This window comes from Crinia signifera, chromosome 1 (assembly GCF_055691185.1).
Source record: "Crinia signifera chromosome 1, ASM5569118v1, whole genome shotgun sequence".
In the NCBI taxonomy this organism is placed as follows: domain Eukaryota; kingdom Metazoa; phylum Chordata; class Amphibia; order Anura; family Myobatrachidae; genus Crinia; species Crinia signifera.
This window is the reverse complement of record NC_139217.1, coordinates 47,352,533-47,377,197: the sequence shown is the minus strand read 5'-3', so window position 1 is coordinate 47,377,197 and position 24,665 is coordinate 47,352,533. Positions and strand designations below refer to the sequence as shown.

At 45.5% G+C, this 24,665-nt stretch overlaps 1 protein-coding gene across 1 annotated transcript in view; it reads right to left on the bottom strand.

Moving 5' to 3' along the window:
- Positions 1–24,665, bottom strand: part of UVSSA (UV stimulated scaffold protein A) — a 54,050-nt gene that overhangs the window by 9,309 nt on the left and 20,076 nt on the right. The window contains exons 8-11 of the mRNA XM_083149363.1: positions 17,262–17,370; positions 7,897–8,050; positions 6,428–6,553; positions 19–199 (exon numbers count right to left, since the gene is read on the bottom strand). Of these exons, the coding sequence (XP_083005489.1) occupies positions 19–199; positions 6,428–6,553; positions 7,897–8,050; positions 17,262–17,370 (570 nt within the window). The remainder of the gene's footprint in view (positions 1–18; positions 200–6,427; positions 6,554–7,896; positions 8,051–17,261; positions 17,371–24,665) is intronic.

Here is a 24,665-nt window from a genome sequence, read left to right as displayed (position 1 = left end):
CGTTATGGGGAAACCCACCTTATACCGGTCTTGTCGCACGCACAGTGAGCCATTCGGTAGAGGTGCCCGACACTTGTGTTCCACAGGCTCAAACTTGCCAGGGACTGTGATATATCGAGTCTTCAGAAAGGCCTCTAATTCTTTACTCTCCACTTCCTCTTCTGCTTCACGGGTCCAAAATCGGTGCTGAGACATAGGCCTGGGGAACCAAAGGAAACCGGTTACCTGCAATGTACATGCATGAAACTTGGGGGAGGCTCATGAAGTGATCTCCAATGACCTTCTGACTACATAGAAGTGCACCGCAACCAAGTGGCAGCTCCAGCGGAGCGGCTGCAGCACAGTTCAAATTGTAATAGGGGAACCGCACCAACCGCTAGTGAGTCAGTTTGGAGTGACAGTTGGTGCGGCTCCCCTATTTGAATTTGAATTGTGCTGCAACCCCACCTCTGGTGCCGCTAACGGCCACAATACAATAAAACCTGGGCAGGTATCCACGCCGCACATGCGCCTGGTTTAAGTCATCATAATCATCAGTGTGGGCTTACCTGTAGTAGGTGCAAAAGATAACCTTGTGGCAAGCGTGATTGTGTCTACACAAGCTCTGTGTGTGTGTGTGTGTACAGTACGTATTTACATACGCAGTTACAGTATCTGACATACATTGGGACGTCCCTGCCTCTCCAGGCATGTGAGATTTCTACGTCTCATAAGAGATGCTGACATAGTGCTCACCCTAGAAAAGCCCCACTTCAAAGTCTCATTTATGCCGTATCATAGAACCTAGGCCTGTGTATATTCTTCTCTAGCAGAGCACATCGGGGGAATTCAATTAGCCACGGCTATGTGATCCCCAGGGGGCAATTCAATTATTCCCAATTACTGGCACTTATCGGGAATTTTGTTTCACCTGCCCAGAGACAGAAAACACAAAATCCCTGATAAGTGCTTTCACGGATGTAATTGTAAAAAAAAAACAACAACATGGATTCAGGAACTTATCTCGCTGTATTGTCGCACGATAGCAAGTAAATTTCATGGTGATAAATAGGGTGCTTTAATTGAATTCCACAAAGAAAAAAAATTTGACAAAAAAAAAAAATTGACAAAAATAAAAAATTGACAAAAATAAAAAATTGACAAAAATAAAAAAATTGACAAAAATAAAAAATTGACAAAAATAAAAAATTGACAAAAATAAAAAATTGACTCAAGGCAAACAGACAGCTTTGGCATATAAACAAGTATCCACAGCCAATACATAGACTGCAGATGACAAGGATTTCCTAGTCCCAGATCACAATTACCATTGTACCCGTCACTAACACAGGCCAGCTGCCGCCATTTTGTGTGCAAAATCATTTTAACTGTCCCCGATAAAAACTAGGCGTTGGCACAGAAGTACATGCACACGGTACCTCATGTGACAGCCAATCAGCAGGCAGGGCCAACATGCAAGAGAAAGCAGCCCGTTAAATCCACACAGTTCCAGCGGCATTGCTGAGGCACGAGGTACACATCAGATCACTGGTCGCAGCCATGGGGGCTCTTCTTGTATGACGTTTACAGCAGGCTGGAACTAATTTTCTGCATCAATAAACGTGGAAATCGGCCTTGTCCCACCTGCCACAGCCGGCGACTGACAGGACTCAGGGTGCACGTCGCCTGCTATAGACGAATGCATTATGTCTCTACTGCCCTAACCTGACATAAGTTTAGCTGCAAATTCATCTCGCCAGGAAAGCAATTAAACGACACAAGTATGTGGTCAATACTTCTCTGGCGGAGATAACCTTACTGTGTAGCAGATGAGGTATTGGAAGAGAACACAAAACAGTTAAGCCGCTGGTCAATGTGTGTTCTTAAAGCTGTCAGGAGAGGGGGGAAATTTGAAGTGTGACGGGAATAAAGCGCTCTGAGAGAGAGCGGTCAGTGACTGCGCTGCCTGGCACCCCAGCGCCACCTAATGGAGACCCTACGGCCTACTCTCCATCTGTGGAATCAGGGGACAAGGAAAAAATGCCCCAATTTATTGTTCCTTTACTGTTCTATATGTGAAAAGCACACGGACATAGATGATAACATTTCTGAAAACTCCTTTATGTGTGTGTGTGTGTGTGTGTGTGTGTGTGTGTGTGTGTGTGTGTGTGTGTGTGTGTGTGTGTGTGTGTGTGTGTGTGTGTGTGTGTGTGTGTGTGTGTATATATGTATACATACATACACACACGTTATAAAGGAGTTTTCATAAATGTTATCATCTATGACCGTATATATCTATATATATTCATAAAATGTGTTATTACAGAAATCCCAGATGATTGGACACACAACCGTACAATTCCCAGTGTAACCGCCTGCCGGACCTACATCCAACTTTCACCAAAACATTATCACAGACCCATATCGCCCACACTGACTGCTCACTGGCCGTGGCGCATCCCCACCTCACTGACCGTGGCGCATCCCCACCTCACTGACCGCGGCACGGCACAGCCTCACTGACCGCGGCACGGCACAGCCTCACTGACCGCGGCACGGCACAGCCTCACTGACCGCGGCACAGCCTCACTGACCGCGGCACGGCACAGCCTCACTGACCACAGCACGGCACAGCCTCACTGACCGTGGCACGGCACAGCCTTATCGCCTCCCTTACAGTGGCGCATCACAATCTCAATGCCTCTTACAGCAGTACATGCCCACCTCCCTTCCAGCAGTGCATGCCCGCCTCACTGCCTCCGTTTTGTCCCTTACAGCGACGCATGCCTGCCTCGCTGCCTCCATTACAGCGATGCATCCCAGCCTCACTGCCTCCATTACAGCGATGCATCCCAGCCTCACTGCCTCCATTACAGCGAAGCATCCCAGCCTCACTGCCTCCATTACAGCGGTGCATCCCTTTATTCACTAATAGTATTTTTTCTCCTGTTCTGTATTGGTGTCACACATTTTCCTCACCACAAGGGCCATTTTATAATATAGATCTAGCACTCTTGGGTATGCATAGGTTAGTCTTACCAACCAATCATAATGCAAATTTCAAAGCACATAAGCACACACCTAATTGGTTGCTGATGGCAACAACAACTTTCCTCTAACGTTACCCGTGGCATCATTTCCACAAATGAAGGTAAATTACAAAGTAACACTCTTGGTCCAACTTTAGTTACATAGAAAAAAATTCAACACTGCCGCTGGGAATACAAACGAATAACTGCAAGATTTGCATGTCAAAAATCACCCAATGAAGAACCTAATCACGGGAGAGATCCCTCCGCACAGTTTTCAGCAGAATCCGGCTTTTATAGCACTATTTCGGCTTCCTCCAGAAAACATTTCCATATTTCCATGCATCTTCCCTGGCCATAAAGCGCTCACCGGGACGCTGACTGGAAGTAAATTACGTTTTGTTAGTTTGGCAGATCTGTAGTAATAAGCTGCGTGGATCAGAGGTGTGCCCTCTATTTTATGGCAGCACATAAAAGTGCAGCCGTACACCGAGTGCAAGACAGCCTGTGAAATATGCTTTTGATTTCACCTGTGACTTGAATAACTCGGCTGTAAAATAAAATCACCGTGCCACGGACAGCCTCCAGCCCAACAGATGCTTTCCCCATCCCGTCCTTCACTGCTCAACACTAAAGGACTAATTGAAAACAACACAGTATGAAGGAGAGCTGGAGAGGAGAGAGGCCCAGGCGGGAACTTTATACAGGAGCACTACATGTGAAACAAATCCCTAGAATAAGTGTTCTCCTAACCTATGACAGACTATAAGCCAGATGCATTAAGCTTTAAAATTGATAAAATGGAGACTGATAAGCAACCAACTAATCAGCTCCTGCCTGACATTTGTCAAACACAGTCTGTGACATGGCAGGAAGGAGCTGATTGGCTGGCTGTTTATCACACTCCATTTTATCACTTTTGAAGCTTAGAGAATCTAGCCCTTAATCTGTAATGATACCACGATCCTGAGGAAGCCTTACGGTGAAACTAGTTGATGTGTGAGTATTGCTGGACCCGAAGGAACACTGCAGTGCACTTCAGCAGCCCAGACGCTTCACCCCCAATCCTAAAGGCAAGGTACCTGTCTCAATTGAGAACCCTGAATTAACTTTAGCTGTCTTCCCCCCCCCCCCCCCCCCCCCTTGTTTGTGTATACCGGTATTAGCCAGTTTTTCAATTTTTTACCCATGAGCATTGGTTCTTCAAGTGTTTCATGCTTAGAGATTTATACTAATATTGCACATATTTTTAACAATTATTTTTATTAGATTTTTTTAGAGATTTTAGTTGTACCCATTCGGTAATTATTATGATAAAAGCCTGTACTATCATTATTTATCAAAAAATATTTATATTTCATAACCACCATAGTCTGCGTTTCATTACAGATTAAGTATCAAATATAGCGACTGTGAGCACGTAGAGACACCTCCTGGGTGTACCCCCATTACCTTTATTTTACCTAGGTATCTGTAGTGTACCTATACACACCCCGCAGCCCGGAACACTAAACAAGTCCACAGCGCGGCACCCTAACACCGCTCCTCCCAAAAAGGGGGGGGGGTTACCCTGATTGGGGCGTACACACTGCCTGACCCTGTCAGTGCGTTCTGTGCTTCTCATGACCCCTGACCCTGTACTAGAATAAATCTAAGCATGTTTTATTATTTGTTTGTGCCCTAGGTGATTCTTTTGCCCGCGAATGGCTGAAGTCGTAGCTGTTCTCTTTTGATTTAATTGGGTGTGGCAGTAGGCAATGTAGACATTCAGAATGTCGGCATAGACATGATACCAACATTGACATATACTGTATACATAGTGGGGTTTATTTACAAAGATGGGAGTTCAACTGAAGATGTGATGTTGCTACGGGCAACCAATCAGCAGATATCTATTATCTTCCAGAAGGTACTAAATAAGGAGGAGATTCTGATTGGTTGCTTTGGACAACATCCCTTCTTCAATAGAACTCATCTTAGTAAATAAAATGTGAGGCTGTGGGGAGGGAGGTAAGGATTAGGCACTTTCAAGAAGGAGCAAAGGGTTAGGTTGTGGGGCAGGGGGTTTAGGTGGCAGGATAGGAAGGTTAGGGTTTTAGGCACTGGCTGGGAGGGTTAGGCTGTGGGGAGCGAGGGTTAGGGGGGGCAGGGAAAAGGTAAATATACTTTCCGAACCACTGTCGGGATTCCCTTCCTCGGGATGCCTCTGACCGCTGCCATCCCCACAACCGGTCATCAATAAGTATTCCTTTGAAACATAGTAATGGCAAACAAGGAGTGTCCGGCTACCGCTACTGGTGGGATGCCCAGCGTTAATAAAAAAAAGACGTGTTTTTTTTTTGTAGAGATCCCATTTTACAATCCAACTCCCCATAACGGTAACACCGCAACAATCCAACTCCCCATAACGGTAACACCGCAACAATCCAACGCCCCATAACGGTAACACCGCAACAATCCAACTCCCCATAGCGGTAACACCGCAACAATCCAACGCCCCAAAACGGTAACACCGCAACAATCCAACGCCCCATAACGGTAACACCGCAACAATCCAACGCCCCATAACGGTAACACCACAAGAATCCAACGCCCCATAAAGGTAACACCGCAACAATCCAACTACCCATAACGGTAACAACGCAACAATCCAACTCCCCATAATGGTAACACCGCAACAATCCGACGACCCATAATGGTAACACCGCAACAATCCAACTCCCCATAACGGTAACACCACAAGAATCCATCGCCCCATAACGGTAACATCGCAACAATCCAACGCCCCATAACGGTAACACCGCAACAATCCAACTCCCCATAACGGTAACACCGCAACAATCCAACGCCCCATAACGGTAAAACCGCAACAATCCAACGCCCCATAACGGTAACACCGCAACAATCCAACTCCTCATAACGGTAACAACGCAACAATCCAACTCCCCATAACGGTAACACCGCAACAATCCGATGACCCATAATGGTAACACCGCAACAATCCAACTCCCCATAACGGTAACACTGCAACCATCCAACACCCCATAACGGTAACACCGCAACCATCCAACGCCCCATAACGGTAACACCGCAACAATCCGACGCCCCTACCTGTGTGGCTTCTACTTTCTCAGCCTCAGCTAGACATACTTAGCATGAAACCAGATCCACGTTCCAGCCCACTGGGGATATCTAACTTTGTTCTTCTCACTGCGAATTAGAAGGAGTGGAGGTTCCTGAAATGAGTTTATAAGCCTGTCTCACTTAACCCCGGCTCTGTGGCCAGTATATGACCCCCATGAAACAAACCAGTTGACAAAAAAAAAAGAGCTTCCGAAATGAATACTAATGGGATTGGGAAAGTTCACATTCTCTATTCCCCAAATCCCTCCTTGAGAAAGGGAAAACAGTTTACTAACCTAATTATTGTGCCAGCTGTGGGCCAATCATCCCCCCAGCCGCGTAGGTCTACCCCGGACGGGACGACAGGTGCTCTCGATGACTCTTGTTCCCGCTTTGCACACTTCCTGCTGGGCTCCCCTGGGCTGGGGTGGACAACGGACATCATTAGCAGATGGTATTAAAAAGACATTTAATGATATAGTGCAAATAAAACACTTAGCACGTAGGAGTCTTAATAATAAGCCTTGGAGATAAAGCAACAACCCATTCTTCAAACACAGGGCCTGATTCAGGGGTCAGCGCACTAGAGGACCTGACGGACGCCTGTAGAGCCCACTCTGTGGCTTAATAGACAGCATAGTTAAAAGAAACTTAATAGGATTTTGAATTCTTCCGCCGCTCCCCAAACCCCGCCTGCTGGACCCTGTGTGGTATCGGATGTTAGCAACCGCGATGTGCTGCTGACGGCTGCACATAAGATTTATCTTATGTGCAGCCCGTCCGACCTCCGACTCAAATCTGATGCGCACGGGACTGCGCATTAGATCCGGTCGGATGTCATACACCTGCGATTTAGGTCGATTTCTCATCCCAATCCGCCAGAATCGGATGAAATTGGGCCCAAATCGCAAGCATAGGCCTTCAGACCTATTGTCACACTGCTGAATCCCAGCTTGTGGTGTCGCTTGCAGAGCTGGATCACAGCTACATGCGGGAGACTTCTCTTCTACTGAAACATCTACTGCAAGACCCTCCTAGAAAATCAGACAGGAAATGCAATACTGCTTGCATGCAGCACTGAACTTCCATTAATCTGAACAGGACCAACAGCCGGTAACATGGCAGTTACTAATTCTACATACAGAGAAGATTATTGGCCAATCTATGGACCACACCCACACCCCGTGTCATGATAGAAAGAAAGCATTTCCTACTGACCACCTTCCCTGCAATGCTCGGAGATGTGCAGCACAGGCTGATTCTGAGCTGGGAGCACAGCACAAAAAGCAAGTAGCCTTACATCTGGAACAAACCATAGTGCCATGCAAGGGGTGAAAATACATGTAATCTTTGCATGCAGTGTAAATACTGGCTGGTTGTGCATGTAGTCTACTAATACTGCACAGCTTTATTTTTTACACAGCAATTTAGATCAGAGTTTGGACACACGTTACAACTGCCTCACCTGCAGTGCAGCATGGTTTTGCTCAGGTTTTCTATCATCAGCCTTGTCATCTGCAAGCTCTTTCCCCTTAGTGCATGATTAGGGAGACACCCCTTCCACCATATCAGTTCCCATGATTGCCTGGGCTCACAACCCAAAGGCACAGTGGGCAGTGACTGATCCGGGTGCTGCTTGGAGCACTCAGACAGAGAACCTCCACAACTCTACTAATAGGACACGAAGATCTGATACAATACTCTGTGAATCCTTTATCTTATGGGTAACACAAGCATGTCTCGGACAGTAGCTGTCACACAATACCTGGAGGTAGCAGAGGTGGCCTTCTTCTTCTGAGCGATATTCAGCATTGCAGCAGCTGAGGTGGGATTCGGCCCTTTGTGGTCCCTCTTACCCCTCTGAACATCGGGACGCTTGTCTTCTTTCTTCTCTGACGCAGGTGAAGCGGCTTCAAGACCTGCGTCCAATAGCTGCCATTATTACTGAACAATACAGCACCTACCACATGTAATCTGTAACATACAACATGCGCGCTACACTCAGGATATTTTTAGAAAGTGCGCAGTCTATCACTACACTAGAGCGTTCACAGAACCACGAGGCTCCACGTGCCTCATTCATAAAGCTTGTAAAACGATGGGCTGTATTTTATCATCACCGGTTCACCTCTTGTGAACTTAAAAAAAAAAAAAGTATAAATCCAACGAATGGCAGAAAATTGCTAAAAAAACATTCCATTTTTTTCTTTTAACTATCGCGCATTCCTTTAAAGAATTGTATTAAAATGTCTGAATGCAGCCGTAACGCGCTCAAAGATTTTTTTTTTTTTTTTCAAAGCTTAAGTGACCAAATGGCACCTATTTGCTGGGAGAAATAAAGAGGACGGTGTTGGGGAAAATCAATCGATAGCGGGAAATAGAGAGGCTGGGCTCCCAACTCGGAGATAGGAGACAGAATGCTGACATTATTGATTTTAGCCAGTTCAGCTGGTCTGGTAATTAAAATGTAAATTTGAGAAAGAGATTATGTCCTGACAGAAACGGTGGGATTAAAAGGGATGATAAAGGCTCCTGCGTGAAAATGCACTCGCCGTAGATAAAAGGGGACTGCATGTACCGGGCTTAACAGCTGTGTGGGCTTCCTCCGAGCACGGAGACATGTCTGCCGGGGGCTCTTGTACCTTTTACAGCGGATACCGAAGGAATATTATATTTCATTCAATCGGAGCCTAAATATATGTAGAAGAGGTCTACACAAAGCGATACAGACGTACAAATTTAGTATTTCATCTTTATATATTTAATTTTCTTTTTTTGGTTTTTCTTTACGCTTACAAATTAATTTACTATACTATTGGTGAAAAAGCATTAACCCTTTGTTCTTCACCACGGTTAATTTTCATAGATCACAAAATCAGTTTTGTAACTGAATTCGGATCAAAGCAAATACACAGAAAACAATATTGGCCAAATACAATTCTTTTTTTACCAATTCCAAATAAAGTAAATAAAATAAATAAAAAAAGGAACAAAGCAAATGTTAACAGACTGGTGTTTTCCTGTGTAAAATGTATTAAATTATAATGGATTGAAATATAAATGAGTGTACACCCGCCAACTTTGAAAACCCATGCAGTTCCTCTTCCCTGCCTGGGGTGTCGCTGTCTGCTGTGGTGTTTCTGGCACAAGTCTGGTTTGCATATCAGTGCTGATATACAGACCACACTGTGCTAGAAGCAGTACAGCAGACAGGGACACCCCAGGCAGGGAAGAGGAACTGCATGGGTTTTAAAGTTGGCGGGTGTGAGAATGAACACTATAAAGACACTAATCTGTGATGGTTGTTTAGGTGTGTTTCCAAAAAAAAGCTTCAATGTGAGGATCAAAAAACATTCAAAGCAGGTCTTAAAAACCTTAATCCAGGATAGGACAAGAATTTACTAAGAATACGACTGCCTCAGTCGTATTTGTATTTTGTATATGACTGAATAAGACTGTTATCAGTGGAGTATTTCATTGACACATTCATATATCGGAGCATAATTTACAAAGGTGTCGTATTTTTGAGATTCGTATTTTTCGGGCGTATTTTTTTACAACTTGTACTAGAATACGCCTAGTATACACATGCTAGTCTGCAAATTGTGGTGTATTTGTTTGGAGTATTAATTTACAACTTGTACTAGAATACGCCTAGTATACGTTCATATTTTGAAATACGGCTCGATAGTAAATTTCAAAATGACATTGGAGTAATGTAAAATTCAAAGCATATTCTTTCGATGGCGTATTAATTCGTATTTTTGTAAAAATACAAATACGACAGGTTGTTACGGTAGTAAAATGTAAAATACAAAATACTAACATTTCACATTAGTAAATTACAAAAATACGAATATGACTTAATACGAATACGCCAATTCCTACCGTACATTGCATAGTAAATTTACCCCATAGCCTCTGAAGCAGTGGTTCCCAAAACTGTGTGCTGTGGCACCCTGGGGTGTTTCGGGACACTTGCAGGGGTGCCTTGGATTGGTGGTCAAGGGTCAATTCAATTTATTTATGGTCAATGTAATAGGCAAAATCGGTGCTTGGTGGCTGCTAACCATAATATACTGCATGTAGACAAATCTGGTCTCACACACAATAATTAAACTGAATGCTGTGTACACACGATGCGATTGTGACTATCTATTCGATTGTGACTATACAGTCAAGTTAGTAAGAATCGCACAGTGTTAGCCTATTTTGGCTTCGATCTGCTACTCAATGCTTGAACCCCCTCCGATTGAGTATGAAATCTAAAAAATGTTTTACTTAATTTAATATGTTTTTTTCTAAACTTCTGAATAAGAAACTTGGCCTAGGAGTGCGGTGACAAGCATTCTGATACCCTAGGGCGCTGCGATTCAAAAAAGTTTGGGAACCACCATGTCAAGACCATTACAAGGGAATAGAGAAAAATTGGGGACAAATATAAATTTGTGCTAGAACCAACTGTCCTCCAAAGTGGATCATCAAAGGAACCATAACTGATTTGATAAGCCATTCGCAGTCTCACTGTACCGGCCGTGTGTACTTAATCTCTGAGACAAGCATATGCTACTGGCAGGATCAGCCAGGCAGTTCTCGGCTCGAGAAGGTTCCTTGTTGGAGCCGCTACCAAGTGGTTTACAGTAACTCTGATCGAGTCACAATCTTCCATGGCAGAAGGATGAGATGGTAATAGACCAAGCTCTTCTCAGGTCTGCAGGTAGTGAGAGCTGCTCACAAGCCAGCACGATGATAAGAGGGGTGGACAGATAAAGCACCATATAGAGCACTCTTAGCTCCTGACGCTTCCCGCTTTACAGTATGTTGCTCCTGATTTATCAGGCTTGCTGGCAGGCAGATTGAAGGAAGCAGAGCACAGCCAATGTTATCATGACCCGGACATCATTGTCAAACACAGTCTATATGTTGTGTATGTGCTGCTGACAGCATAAACTGCACTGGATGCAGGTGGAAGCACTTACCCTCTGGATGTTAGGCCAGACATTGGCCAGTTACATCAAGATTCACAACTTAATAGAAATTCTCTCTGGGCATAGACCTTGTATTAGTAACCCGCCACTATGGATGATACAGCAATGTGTAGCACCCAGGACTGAGGAGGTAGGTGTGAGTGATGACAAGACTCCGGCGCTGTATTAGAGGAGGGCCGCTTGTCATTGTGTTATTTATGTATGAAGTAAAGAGACCGAGCGAGACATTAGGGGAAGAGACCAAGCGAGTTGCTGGGTTAAGAAAGAGGGTTATGGTCTTTTAGATCTACAAGGTCTAGGTATATAATGAAAAGGTCGACAACGAATAGTCAACAGGGTCAAAATGTCGACATGAGTTTTTCGGGTTGTATATGTTGACATAGGTCGGCATGTACCCTGTTGGGGGGTTTTTTGGTACTTGTTTCCTAGCACGGCCACAATCGCGGCCATCGGGGGTAATTTTTAGTGGCCTGCGACGCGACCGACGCGATGCCCCCGATTTTTCCATTGAAATGCATTGAAAACAGTGAAAATCGCGTCGGTCGGGTCGTATGCGGCCAAAAATGCTTAAATGGTCCACCCGCGATGGCCGCGATTTCCCCATAGGGAACAATGTTAAATGCCTCAATTTACCCGCGATGACCGCGATTTCCCATAGGAAACAATGTTAAATGGGTCAATTTACCCAAATCATCATAGGGAAGAATGGTAAATGGGCCAGAAACCCCCAAAAAACCCCCTGAACATTGACATGTCCCCCCAAAAGTAGTTCACGCCACCCCGCGATCAACGTGAACCCGAAGCGTGGCGAGCGCAGCGAGCCCGCGAGGGGCGGCGGTACGCGTCCTCCGACCTTTTTATACCCCCACTATCCACGTCGGCGTGGAGTTGAGAATAGAATAGTGTGGCGAGCGCAGCGAGCGCAGCGAGCCCCGCGAGGGGACGCGGATACCTTCACAGGTAAACGCGTCCCTTCGCGGGCTTCACAGGTGTCCGCGTCGCCATGGACACTTGGGAAGCCCGCGAGGGGACGCGTATAACTGTGAAGGTATCCGCGTCCGCTCGCCACGCTTCGGGCTCGGTGGCTCGCTGCGCTCGCCACACTATTCTATTCTCAACTCCACGCCGACGTGGATAGTGGGGGTATGAAAAGGTCGGAGGACGCGTACCGCTGCGCTCGCCACGCTTCGGGTTCACGTTGATCGCGGGGTGGCATATGGTACTTTTGGGGGGACATTTTAATGTTCAGGGGTGTTTTTGGGCCATTTACCATTGTTCCCTATGATAATTTGGGTAAATTGATCCATTTCACATTGTTTCCTATGTTTAAATCATGAAAAACTCACTTCGACCTTTAAAAAAACTGATATTGACCCTTTTTATGTCTACCTTTCGACTGTCAACCTTTTGATTGTCTACCTGGACACTGCCTAATGCCTGGTTACCAAGAAAGAGACAGAGGGCCAGATGTACTAAGCTTGAAAAGTAATAAAATGGAAAGTGATAAACCACCAATCAGCTCCTACCTGTCATGTTACAGAATGTGTATGAGAAGTGACAGTTGGGAGCTGATTGGTTGGTGGTTTATCACTCTCAACTTTAAGGCTTGGTACATCTCACCTAGAGTGAGCTGCTAAAGGAACAATGAAAGAGCTGCAGTGGAAACAAAAAAGAGGCAGAATGAGCTGCGGGTTAAAGAGAGAGCGCTGCCCAGTGATGAGAGAAAGGTGGAGCGAGTAGCTGAGGGAAGACAGACGGTGCAAGCTGGGGGAAATAGAAAGTGCGACAGATGGAGCTGCAGGGGTGGTGAGAGAGCTGCAGCGGGAAGGCAACAGAGAGCTGCAGCGGGAAGGCAACAGAGAGCTGCAGCGGGAAGGCAACAGAGAGCTGCAGCGGGAAGGCAACAGAGAGCTGCAGCGGGAAGGCAACAGAGAGCTGCAGCGGGAAGGTAACAGAGAGCTGCAGCGGGAAGGCAGAGCAAGCAGCTGAGGGAAGACAGACAGTGCAAGCTGGGGGAAATAGAAAGTGCGACAGACGGAGCTGCAGGGGTAGCAGGAGAGCTGCAGCAGGAGGCAAAAGATAGCTGCAGTGGGAAGAAAGAGCTGCAAGGTGCAGGAGTGTAAGGGGAAGAGGGAACACAGAATGCAGGAGCATGGGGCAGGAGATAGGGAAACTGCGATTTGCAGGAGCATCAGCTACAGAGGAATCTGCAGGGCACAGAAACATGGGGGGAAATATACTGTACACATGACCCAGGTGCTCGGTTTCCTTGCTAGAGCACTACTTGCATCATGTCAACTCATCCAGTCTAGTTACTTGCTGTAGACATTGTTACGCAGCTTAGGAAATGCCTGGTCTATAACCCTTGTGCTACCTACTCTGCAACTGTTAGCTCTGTGCAAGGAAACACCAGAGGTATCAAGGGGAAACAGACGTACATAGTATGGTGCCACAACCATGGTCAGAAAACAACCAGTGTCCTATGTATGGGGAATTCAAAAACATAAAAAGGGCACCTGTATCTAAGGTGTCATCAGTGGTCTTAGCCCACAATATGGCTGCCTTCACTATGTGGAGGGAACCAGCACACTATAAGGAAAGATGGGCCAACGCCCCATGCTAAGTACGGAAAAAGCCCTTGCCGATGGATGAAGTTTACAATGGCCGGTCTCTGAGGAAAATAATTTCAGTGTCTAGGTAATTTAGTGCTCGATTTCCCCTACACTTATCCCACGATAGAGCAATGTCAGACAGCGCTGTATAGAACACCGCGTTGACCCAGATAAGAGGGCGACAAATCAGGGTCCCCACAAGTGCACGTAACTAAGGAGAAGAGCTCCTGTCATGGCTGGCTTCTGTGGAGCCTACTCCTAGTGATGAATTTATGACCCTATTAGGCATAAGGCTGTGTAAACAACACTCTTAATCAGTGCCGTGGAAAAATAGTGTCTCCAAAAGGCAATTACTTGTTTGTTTTAATCATGTTTTATTCCCACCTAATTATACAGAGGAAATAATCACTTTTCCAGACCCTCGTTGCATGAAAGGGCATAAAAGCACCTCTCTCTCCCTAACGAGTCAGTCTGATGAATGGGGCATTTCCATAGACTCCCCCTCTGCCATCCATATTCTGCTTCCAGTCTACACATACTGTGCCCGTTTTCTCATTTCCAATCCAAGTGCGGAGAACGGACCCAAAACCAGCCTGGCTGCGCCGTCATTAATATATTGTGCTATTCTAACATACATTAATATAGAAGATATAGATGTGTTATGACCGTCTTACAAATCACTCATATCCTGTATTAATGACAGTCACCTGTGACATTCGGTCTCAATTGTAACCAGTTGCTTTTATGCGTTTACTGCGGTTATAAATAAAGATAATTTAAAAAAAAATGATTATTTTTTCAAACACAACCTGTAGCATGGTAGCTAGGAGCTGATTGGATAGTACTCTCTCTCTCCTCAAGGCTTAGTACATAAACTCGTTTGTGCTGTAAATAGACTCCTCCCACTGTACCCTAATTAAGCCCTGCCATAACCTAAGATGGCATCTTTAATCAAAACAATACAAATATTTCACAATAAACTTGGTTTACCCACATGAAGTTTGAGAGCTGAGGTCCCCTCGCTCCTTATAGACAGTCGCCTCTCCTACATGAGCCTGGTTTCCTGACACAGGGCCATCAGGTTCAAATATCAATAAGGTCTTTACTTGCGCGAGGTCATTAAAAATACCAAACGCCTTAATTTGCTATGACACTCTCTAATGGGTAATGGCTTCACAGCTCACTTAACTAATCTCCTAATCACCAACATTAAAACTAATTCTCGTTTTATTACACGAAAGAACCCAAGACTGTTTTTCATGTTAAACCCAAATGAAAATCTGCAATTAAAAAAAAATTAAAATAAAATAGGATGACACGATATTGAGACAGCATGGGGCGGTGGTGGAACCCGGTTTATTATGGGGTTACGCAGCACAAGTAAGACACGTGGGTTAAGGATTGCGCTGGTCCACGAAGTCAGTGCTGCAATAGAACGTGGAATAGGTACTTTTCAGGACTGGAAGAAAGTGCGACACTGAGGATCACGACTGCTTAATCCAATGCAAAAGTTGAAGAAGTCTAGATTTATGATCACCCCCATACATCTGACTGGATAAACTAAAATGTAGTACCAGTAGGATGGGCCCTCCTCTGGCACAAGTCCTATTATACCAGAATGCCCTCCTACAGCACCAGTACCTTAACCCATAATCCTGTCAATGTTCTGGATATTTTTCTCCCCAGTATATTGGTGACAAATCTCCCGTGGACGCACGTAACGCCTGTATTGGGAGAGTGGAGGAGTCTGCATCGTAGATGTATTGAAGAACTGGAAATCCACCAGACCAATATACCCAACGGAACTCTGACCCAGACGTGGAATCAAATTATTTTTACTAACATTTTGAATGGACAAACCTCCCTATCTCGCTCCATGACCCTGCTTCCTCCAAATCTACCATGCTGTATCATGTGCAGACATTCCCATTTAAGCATAAATGCTTGTGTAATGTACAGTAGATGGCCAATGTCTCCCGTCTAATATATACTCCCTTCCATCTGACCACCATTTCTGAACACAATGCCAGTGCATTCGTTACGAAATGTAAAAAAAAAACCTCCAACTGCTGAGCTCACAGACCAATAGGCAAGTATTGGGGTGACGTACCCAGCAAGAGGTGCCACACATCAATACAAAGGCTCAGCGGGTTTCTGCATTTATTCCATAAAGCTGGAGGACCTATCCGCACTCTCAGCACCCCCTAGAGCTGTGCAGTGATCAGTCTGTCCATCTCCCAATCATCCTCTTCTACTCTCATCTCCAACGCTAACTCCACTATTGTCTCTGTAAAAGTTGGTCACATATTATTCGCAATATTGTAGTTTCACACAATTTCTAATGACGTCTTCCTATGACAGGTGAGCAGTTTTGCAATCTGATAACAACATGCTCATGATGTAGATATGGAATGCCCAATTATGCCCCAGTCGCCACCCGAAGCCCAGATCGCAGTGCTATCCCTGGCTGATAATGCCACGTACGGTTATTACTGAAGACCTCTGCTACATGCCTCTGATTGGACAGCTGATATGGACTTCCCAACAGAACCTTGCTGTCAGTGATGTGCCTATCTGACCGCCTCCTACAATGTACCGCACTACATAACCGGTAGCTTTATGGTTATTGTGGCACTCCCAATCCCAGCACACCCTACCAGCCTATAGACCATGGTTGGTCACAAAAGCTGCCCAGGCATGCTGGGAATTATAGTTCTACTACATTTTCCTAAGTGTGCTGTTGATATTATTAAGAGAAGGTATTTATTTTAATAGAATTTGGCAAGCCGCTCAGTGTGAACCTGCTTTGAATCCCACGTCCGAAAGCAGGGTCGTAAAAACTCTCATTACTTAGATGATTAGATAAAGGTTTATAACTTAGAAAAAATGGGGGAAAAAACTAAAATAAAAAGAGAAAATTTACTTTTTTCTAGTTTTTATTCAAAGAACATTAGAATGACAACACGTGGGCTATTTGTTTAGCGTATAAAGGCCTCCTGCATAATAATCTCATTAAGTGTATATCGTTCCAGTCCCTATCCGTGTCTCTTTAAAGAGCACAGCACGGGCTGGGAAGAGCCGCAGCGAACATTATTTTACAGAAGCCTCCGATGGAGTGCGGGGCGGTGTAGCATCACTCTGTATAATAGGATTTAATTAAACAGATTTACTGTAATTCGAGAGCCATTTACAAGAGAGGCGCGTGAAGCGGGGTGTTTTTTTCTTCCACGGGAAATAAATATCCTTTTATAAATATTCCTTTGTAGTGCACGTAACAGCAGCAGGCTTTAAACTACAGGGCTACATGACTGAATGAAATAAACCCGCAGTCTCCGTCGCCTCTTCACCTACAAAGTATTTGTTTATCTGCAGCCAATCGCTGCTCCCCTATCTCTGTAATGACTTCCTCGCAGCAGTCAGAGAGATTACCCACACCACTGATCCCTTTATTACTTCATAATGGCTGTTTATTTACTTTACTGCCGCAGTAACATGCCAGGACAAAGCTGTTCACAGCTGGGCAAACTCACCGTACTCAGCGCGAAGGTGGTCCGGAATGTGAGGTTCATAACCTTCCTTCTCTGGGACCTCTTCAAAATCGTCTTCCTCATCATCGTCGTCATCATCGCTGGCTTTCATCTGTGTACACGGCAATAAAGAACATTCAGAAAGAACATAGAACAATGCCATTAAAAAAAAAAAAAATGCCAGGACAATAAAAGATCATGAGAATATTATAGAAAAAAAAATGATATATTATTTTGTTTGTTGGTTCTTTATAAGCCATTGGGTAGTTTATAACAAAAGCTTAATTCAAGGCTCAATTTAATTAGTTGCGGGTCCCCATGTGGCACAAGTAGAGCTATATGCATGCAGAGTTTTGTCTGTAGGATGCATATTAATATCCGCAAGCATGGGGCAAAACTAGGCCGTGAGTGGGGCAAGATGGTCTGCTGTTGCCGGCAATTCCACACTGATGCGATGGTGACTAACATACTTGCAGTTGAGTAAACTGAGCCCTTAGTGCAGGCATGTCCAAACTGTGGCCCTCCAGCTGTTGTGAAACTACACATCCCAGCATGCCTTGCCATAGTTTTAGCATTCCCTAATGGCAAAACTGTGGCAAGGCATGATGGGACTTGTAGTTTCACAACAGCTGGAGGGCCATAGTTTGGACATGCCTGGCATAGTGCATTTGATCATCATGGATCTCCCAATGACAGATGGGGAATCTTCCTAAAAAGCTTCTGAGTTTATCATCTTCACAGCACTGGCGGATTGCAAGGCAACGTTTAGGGATGGCCATTGATCATCGATGATTCAAAATAGATGGTTTATGGCCGATGTCAAATACTTTTGCCATAAATGGGGAGAACCAAATGGTTTCCCTCCATTGATGGGACAGCAAAACCGATGTTTTGCTTTTGGCTTTTTTTATTCAAAGTGCTGGGACACGGAGCATAGCTCCACCCCCTGACACCCGTGAAGCCTCACACCATTTTGATTGGCCCACAGGCCAACCAGTCAAACAAAATGGATGACCATCGATAGGTAAAAACATTGATGGTCATCAATTGCATAGTTTAACATTACCGATTGCACTATTGCCATCGATGGCAACCAGAAGGGGTTCATACAGGGGGGGGGGGGGGACAATATATGGGACAGAACACAACAGGGGGGAGGGTCACACAGAATGGCTTGGACAAAAAGGGTCTGCAGCATCAGTGTTACAAGAGAGTACCCCTATCCAATCACTACATCACCACTACATACACCTCTCACTTCACCGCACCCATTTCCCATCAATACAACCACCTTCACAAACATGACCCACATCACTCACCCCCACCATACCTGTCCCACCTCACAACCTACCATCACTTACCCCCACCATACAGCACATTCCCCACATCACTTACCCCCACCATACCTGCCCTACCCCACAACCTATCATACATGTCCCACATCACAACCCACCATCACTTACCCCCACCATACAGCACATTCCCCACATCACTTACCCCCACCATACCTGCGCCACCTTACAACCTATCATACATGTCCCACATCACAACCTACCATCACTTACCCCCACCATACAGCACATTCCCCACATCACTTACCCCCACCATACCTGCCCCACCTCACAACCTATCATACATGTCCCACATCACAACCTACCATCACTTACCCCCACCATACAGCACATTCCCCACATCACTTACCCCATAATACCTGCCCTACCTCACAACCTATCATACATGGCCCACATCACTTACCGCCCACCATAAAGTGCATGCTCCACATCACTAACCCCCACCATACCTGCACCACATCATAACAAATCATACATGCCCCACATCACTTACCCCCACCCTACAGCACGTCCCCCATCACTTACCACTCACTATACCTGCCCCATCATACAGCACATGCCACCCATCACTTACCCATTGCCATACCTGCCCCACATCACTTACACCCCACCAAACCTGCCCCACATCACTTACACCCCACCATACCTGCCCCACATCACTTACACCCCACCATACCTGCCCCACATCACTTACACCCCACCATACCTGCCCCACATCACTTACACCCCACCATACCTGCCCCACATCACTTACACCCCACCATACCTGCCCCACATCACTTACACCCCACCATACCAATGTAATGTCCTTATTGGCCAGATCTTCCTACCTAAACACCAGGAAGAGGTGTCCCAGGGGTACTGTCCTGTTTTATATTCCCCTACCTTATGCCTATTCCAGAGCTGTGCATTAAAACACACATTAACTCACTGTGAGACCTGCGTTACTCAGACTTCGGAAGAAAGTCCTGGCAGTGAGTGAGTTCTATTTTAAGGACATGTTCCCTAAAGCTTTTACTGCAAACAGACCCATGTTACTGTAGCTTACATTTAACTCAAGGTTTCATTTTTCATTCATTTATTGTTATATTCCCACAATATAAATATTCCTATTGGAGTTATCTGAGACCATTGGCTACTGGAAGGTGAAGATAATCTTCGTTTAATTGATGCATTTGACTGGTAACCACTGACAAATCAGAGAGGAGACGGTCAGGTGTACAATCACCTGTAGCCAATCTGTGCATTAAAATCCTTTGGTCGGTACACACTGTTAGATATATTGGCTGATCGACTGCAACACGTCTGAACGGCGCTGTTCACAGACATATCACATTGGCTGTGCAACACAGCAAATGGATCTGCGGAGGTGAGGTGTACAGGCGATCCACCGCCCGCCTGTACACCTGCACCAGAAGGCAGCGGTGTCTGACAGCACAATTTACATGCACCTGCCCAGTTGTGATGTCAACTGATCTGCAGATATATCTACTAGTGTGTACCCATCCTTATTAGCATACACTTCTAAAACAGACAACTCTGACTTGTAGATGATCTAGATCAGTGGTTTTCAACCTTGGCGCTCAAGGACCCCCAACAGTGCACGTTATCCAGGGTTCCTCACAGAATCACAGGTGAACTAATTAGCTCCACCTGTGGATCTTTTAAAATGTGTCAGTCAGTAATAAGTGCACCTGTTGGGTGACCTGGAATGTGTGTACTGTTGGGGGTTTATTGAGGACCGAGATTGAGAACCACTGATCTAGATCATACGTAGTCAAACTGTCTTTAGGACCCAAAAAGTTCTCATTTTCCAGGTCATCCACTCATTATTACTCCTCACGGACACATTTTAAAAGATCCACCTTTAAAGATCTTATTTATTTTCAGGTGTGTTTCTGTGAGGAGGCTTGGAAAACACGAACTGTTTGGAATTCGAAAACCTATGGTCTAGCTCACATGTTCTCAAACTCGGTCCTCAGGACCCCCACACGGTACATGTTTTCCAGGTCTCCTCACAGAATCACAAGTGAAATATTAGCTCCACCTGTGGATCTCTTTAAATGTGTCAATTTGTAATGATTGCACCTGCCGGGTGACCTGGAAAACGTAAACTGTGTGGGGTCATGACTCTGAGGACAGAGTTTGAGAACCCCCTGGTCTAGCTATTAACAGCCAATAGCAGTGATGATAGGCTCACGAAAAAAGATTGTGGTATCAAATGCATCTCCATCTCCAATTTCATGTCCGTGGCGTAACAAAAAAAATCAGCACCCCCGTCGGAAATGTTCAGCCCTCTGCCTTTGTACCTGCTCATGCCCCCCCCCCCCCCCCATCCCCTCCTGCCACTGCATGATTTGTAGCTGCCAGGACTTACAGACATGCAGTCCCAGTGTTCCTATTTCCATTCAAAAATATCCATCATAAAATTCCGCCACCTCACAGTAGACCGTTATTAAGGATGCTAGAGGTGACCGCCACATCCTCTAGCATGCTCAATGAATGTCTCCTGTGTGGCCATTTTGGCCACAAGATATCTGTGTTCCTAATCCCCTCTGTAAACCATCTCTCACAATGGGACAGATGTATTAAGCTTGGTGAAGAGATAAAGTGAAAGGTGATAACGCACCAGCCAATCAACTCCTAAACTGTCATTCTTCACACATAGCTGATTGGCTGGTGCGTTATCACCTACATTATCTCCACTTTATCTCCCCGACCCGAGCTCCCCAAATGCTCTTGGCCTTGCAAGCATCAAGGCCGTCTTTTGTAAGGGCCACACTTTCACCACCGTGCAGACTAAAATCCCAACAACTCTTTGCAATTGATGAATGGGGAGAACATGAGTTTTTGTCAATCCTCCCATTTATACCCCACAGCCATAACACTTTACATCAGTTCTGTAAAAGCCATCAGCCACACGGCATTGGGTCTCATACAGGAATCCGCCGTCACAAGTGTACCGGGGGCCGTTCTGAAATCAGTGTATTGATAACAAGAACATGCATTTCCCCCCTATTCCTCTGTTCTCTAATAATACAACAGGAGCCCAGACCTCCTGGCCCATAGTCTTCACACACACATAATCAGATGCAAATTCATTTTGTTTAGGGCAAAATGCATGAGCGGTGCATTTACCCACTGTGTGACCCATCCATCACTGGAAACTGTAATTTTTGTTATCAGTCTAACACTAATCAAAAGGGAAACCCTGCCACTATCACTGACCTGTGAAACGTCCCAATTATACTCCTCGAAATGACAGGAGCACTTAACTTCCTCACTGAGTAAATGACGACGATCAATCAACTTTGAATAACAATGAGCTACAGAGCTGAAAATTATTTTTTGTATAGAATCTCCCCAGGAATTTATGAAAGGTGAAAAGCAACCCAAGGTTTTAGGGGGCATTACGGCTTCCACTGACAGCGGTGCGTATCAAACACTAAACAGAATTTATGGGTTTTAATTTCCTAAAAAGGTAGATGTGAGTTTGGCGCTACAATGCAGAACGTATAGTGCCAGGCTTTTAAATATGGGGGTCATTCGAAGAGAACATTATGCCTATTGCATGCACTTTAGTATTTCATTCCGATTTGTGACACATGTAACTCCTTGGTTCTGACCTCTGCTAGCCAACGATAGCGGGAGCCGATACGGAATATGGCCCTTATTCAGATCGCTGGGACGCGAATTTGGGTACCGATGTTGTGCGTATACGCATGCGCAGAACCATTTCTGCACGTCTGTATGCAAGGAACGTGCGAACTCAGCGAGAAGTTGGGTCGCCGAGTGCTCGCTCCTGGCCTTTCGAGCAGAGGAAGGAGAGGGGCATTGCGGCCTGATCAGAGTCATTACCATATGCGCACGCCCTGCGTTTCAGGGGTGTTCCCATGAAAACGCAGGGCGTGTATGGAAATGCGGTCAGGACGTGCATGCGGGGTGCGCCCGCCCATATCCCTGCTCCGAGTGACCTAGACCACTCGTGCATAGGCAAGCGTTTTCCACATCATTCAACTGTCGCCATTGAATGGTGGGGGAGGTTCCCACAGGCGTGCAAATGGAAGTTCAAATAAAACATCCGTTCGCATGCCACCCGAATTCAGCATTTGAATGGGTGGCACGGGAGATCCACTCGCTAGGGGGGTTTGGTACATTTGCTTGAGCCCGTGCACGCGGCTGACGGAAGCAATCTGAATAAGGGCATATGTACAGCAATAAGCCCTGGGGGAAAGTCTAAGCAAGAGGCAGATGTTGGAAAAAACGCTTCTTCATTACTAAGGTCATTAATGAATCTAATTAAAAGTCGTTATTGGGGCTGGGACCGAATCGTTGATACGAGCGATACTGAATTGGCTCCAAACTACTAACCAATCAGCTCCTGAGTGTGCAAATGACCTACATGCATATTTTGAAACACAAGTTTAGCGCTGTACCGGCGTTGCTAGCGATATATACACACACAGCAGACCTCGAATTCACTCTGTTTCGCCTTGTCATCTACCGGTACCATTATCAGCTCTTCTGCAGAGCACTCCAATTAATTACAGTTTTGTAAAGATATTTGCTTAGGTAACACTACTGCCCACAGCGCTATTAGGTACCAGACATTGGCAAATCTACCATTTGCAGACTCTGGTCTGTGAAGGGATGAACTTACTTTAATTAACTTTAATTAAGCTATACAGTATGCTCTATAGGGTGTTTAACTCTTTCAAGTCCAAAGTCTAGTCAGGCCCAACAGCCCTAGCGCTAGTAACAGATCCGATGCTAGGCCATTTTTAAATAAAATAAAAAATTACAATTGATTTAAACATAAAAATCAGACTGTTTGAATTGCAAAAAAAATTTGGACTTCAATGTGCGGCCCTCCATCTGCTGTACAACTACACATCCCAGAATGCTATTAGGGTATGTTACAACTGTGGCAGAGCATGCTGGGATGTGTAGTTCCACATTAGCTGGCGGGCTGATTGTTGAAAAGCCCTGCCTTGCAATAACATTCCAGGCCAAGAGTAATTGTGTTAGTCAGGCTGCGCCGTGTGTAGTTTACGACCCTCGTGGGCCACATGTTTCCATGTCATTGGCAGGATTTAAAGATCCATTTCCCAGGGGAAAACTTTAGCCAACTTGCGTACAAAGTGATGACCCGGAGCTTGCGGTGGATGGAAACCTAAAGACCGTAGCCCTAAGTTACCTTTTGTCACAGGAACCCCTCAGCTTCACCAAAGATTCCTTTTTCCCTCAATAGGGCATTTTGGCACTGAGATAATAAGAACAAACAGGGCCCTTCTCTTTTTGGAGATGATCTGGTGGACACAAGCCCCCAGCACAATTTGTACATTGCGTTGGGTGACTGGGGCAAGGAACTTCTAGAAAATAATACGGTACTTAGTTTCCTAGCAGGGCGCCCAGATTTATTACGTACGCAAACGTAGTGAAATCACATCACGTATAGTAGTAGCATGCAAAGCGATTTTCCCGTTCCTGCTCCTATTTAAGTAAATTAGTTCTTAGTTAACACGTCGTCATTACTGTGTCAGCTGTATGAATGTGCAGGTGTGCTAGTGTTCCTAAAACACGAGCACTATCCACGCCACCCCAAAGTGTGGCGAGCGCAGCGAGCCCCGCGAGGGGCGACCGAACGCGCCCTCCGATCTGTTCATACCCCCACTATCCACGTGGAGTTGATTTTATATAGTGTGGCGAGTGCAGTGAGCCACCGAGCCCGAAGCGTGGCAAGCGCAGTGGCAGAGCCGTTCAGGCTCACCACGCTTCGGGGCTCGCCACACTATATAAAATCATCTCCACGCCGACGTGGATAGTGGGGGTATGAAAAGGTCGGAGGACGCGTTCCACCGCCACTGGCCATGCTTTGGGGTGGCGTTGATACTGGGGTTGACGCTAAACAATGGCAAAGGTGCAGGTGCTTACAATTGTAAGCACCCATCACATCTCATACTATGCCCACATCACATCTCATACCATCACATCTCATTGTAAGCACCCATCACATATCTTGGCATGGGTGCTTGTACAATGAAATATCGCTTCG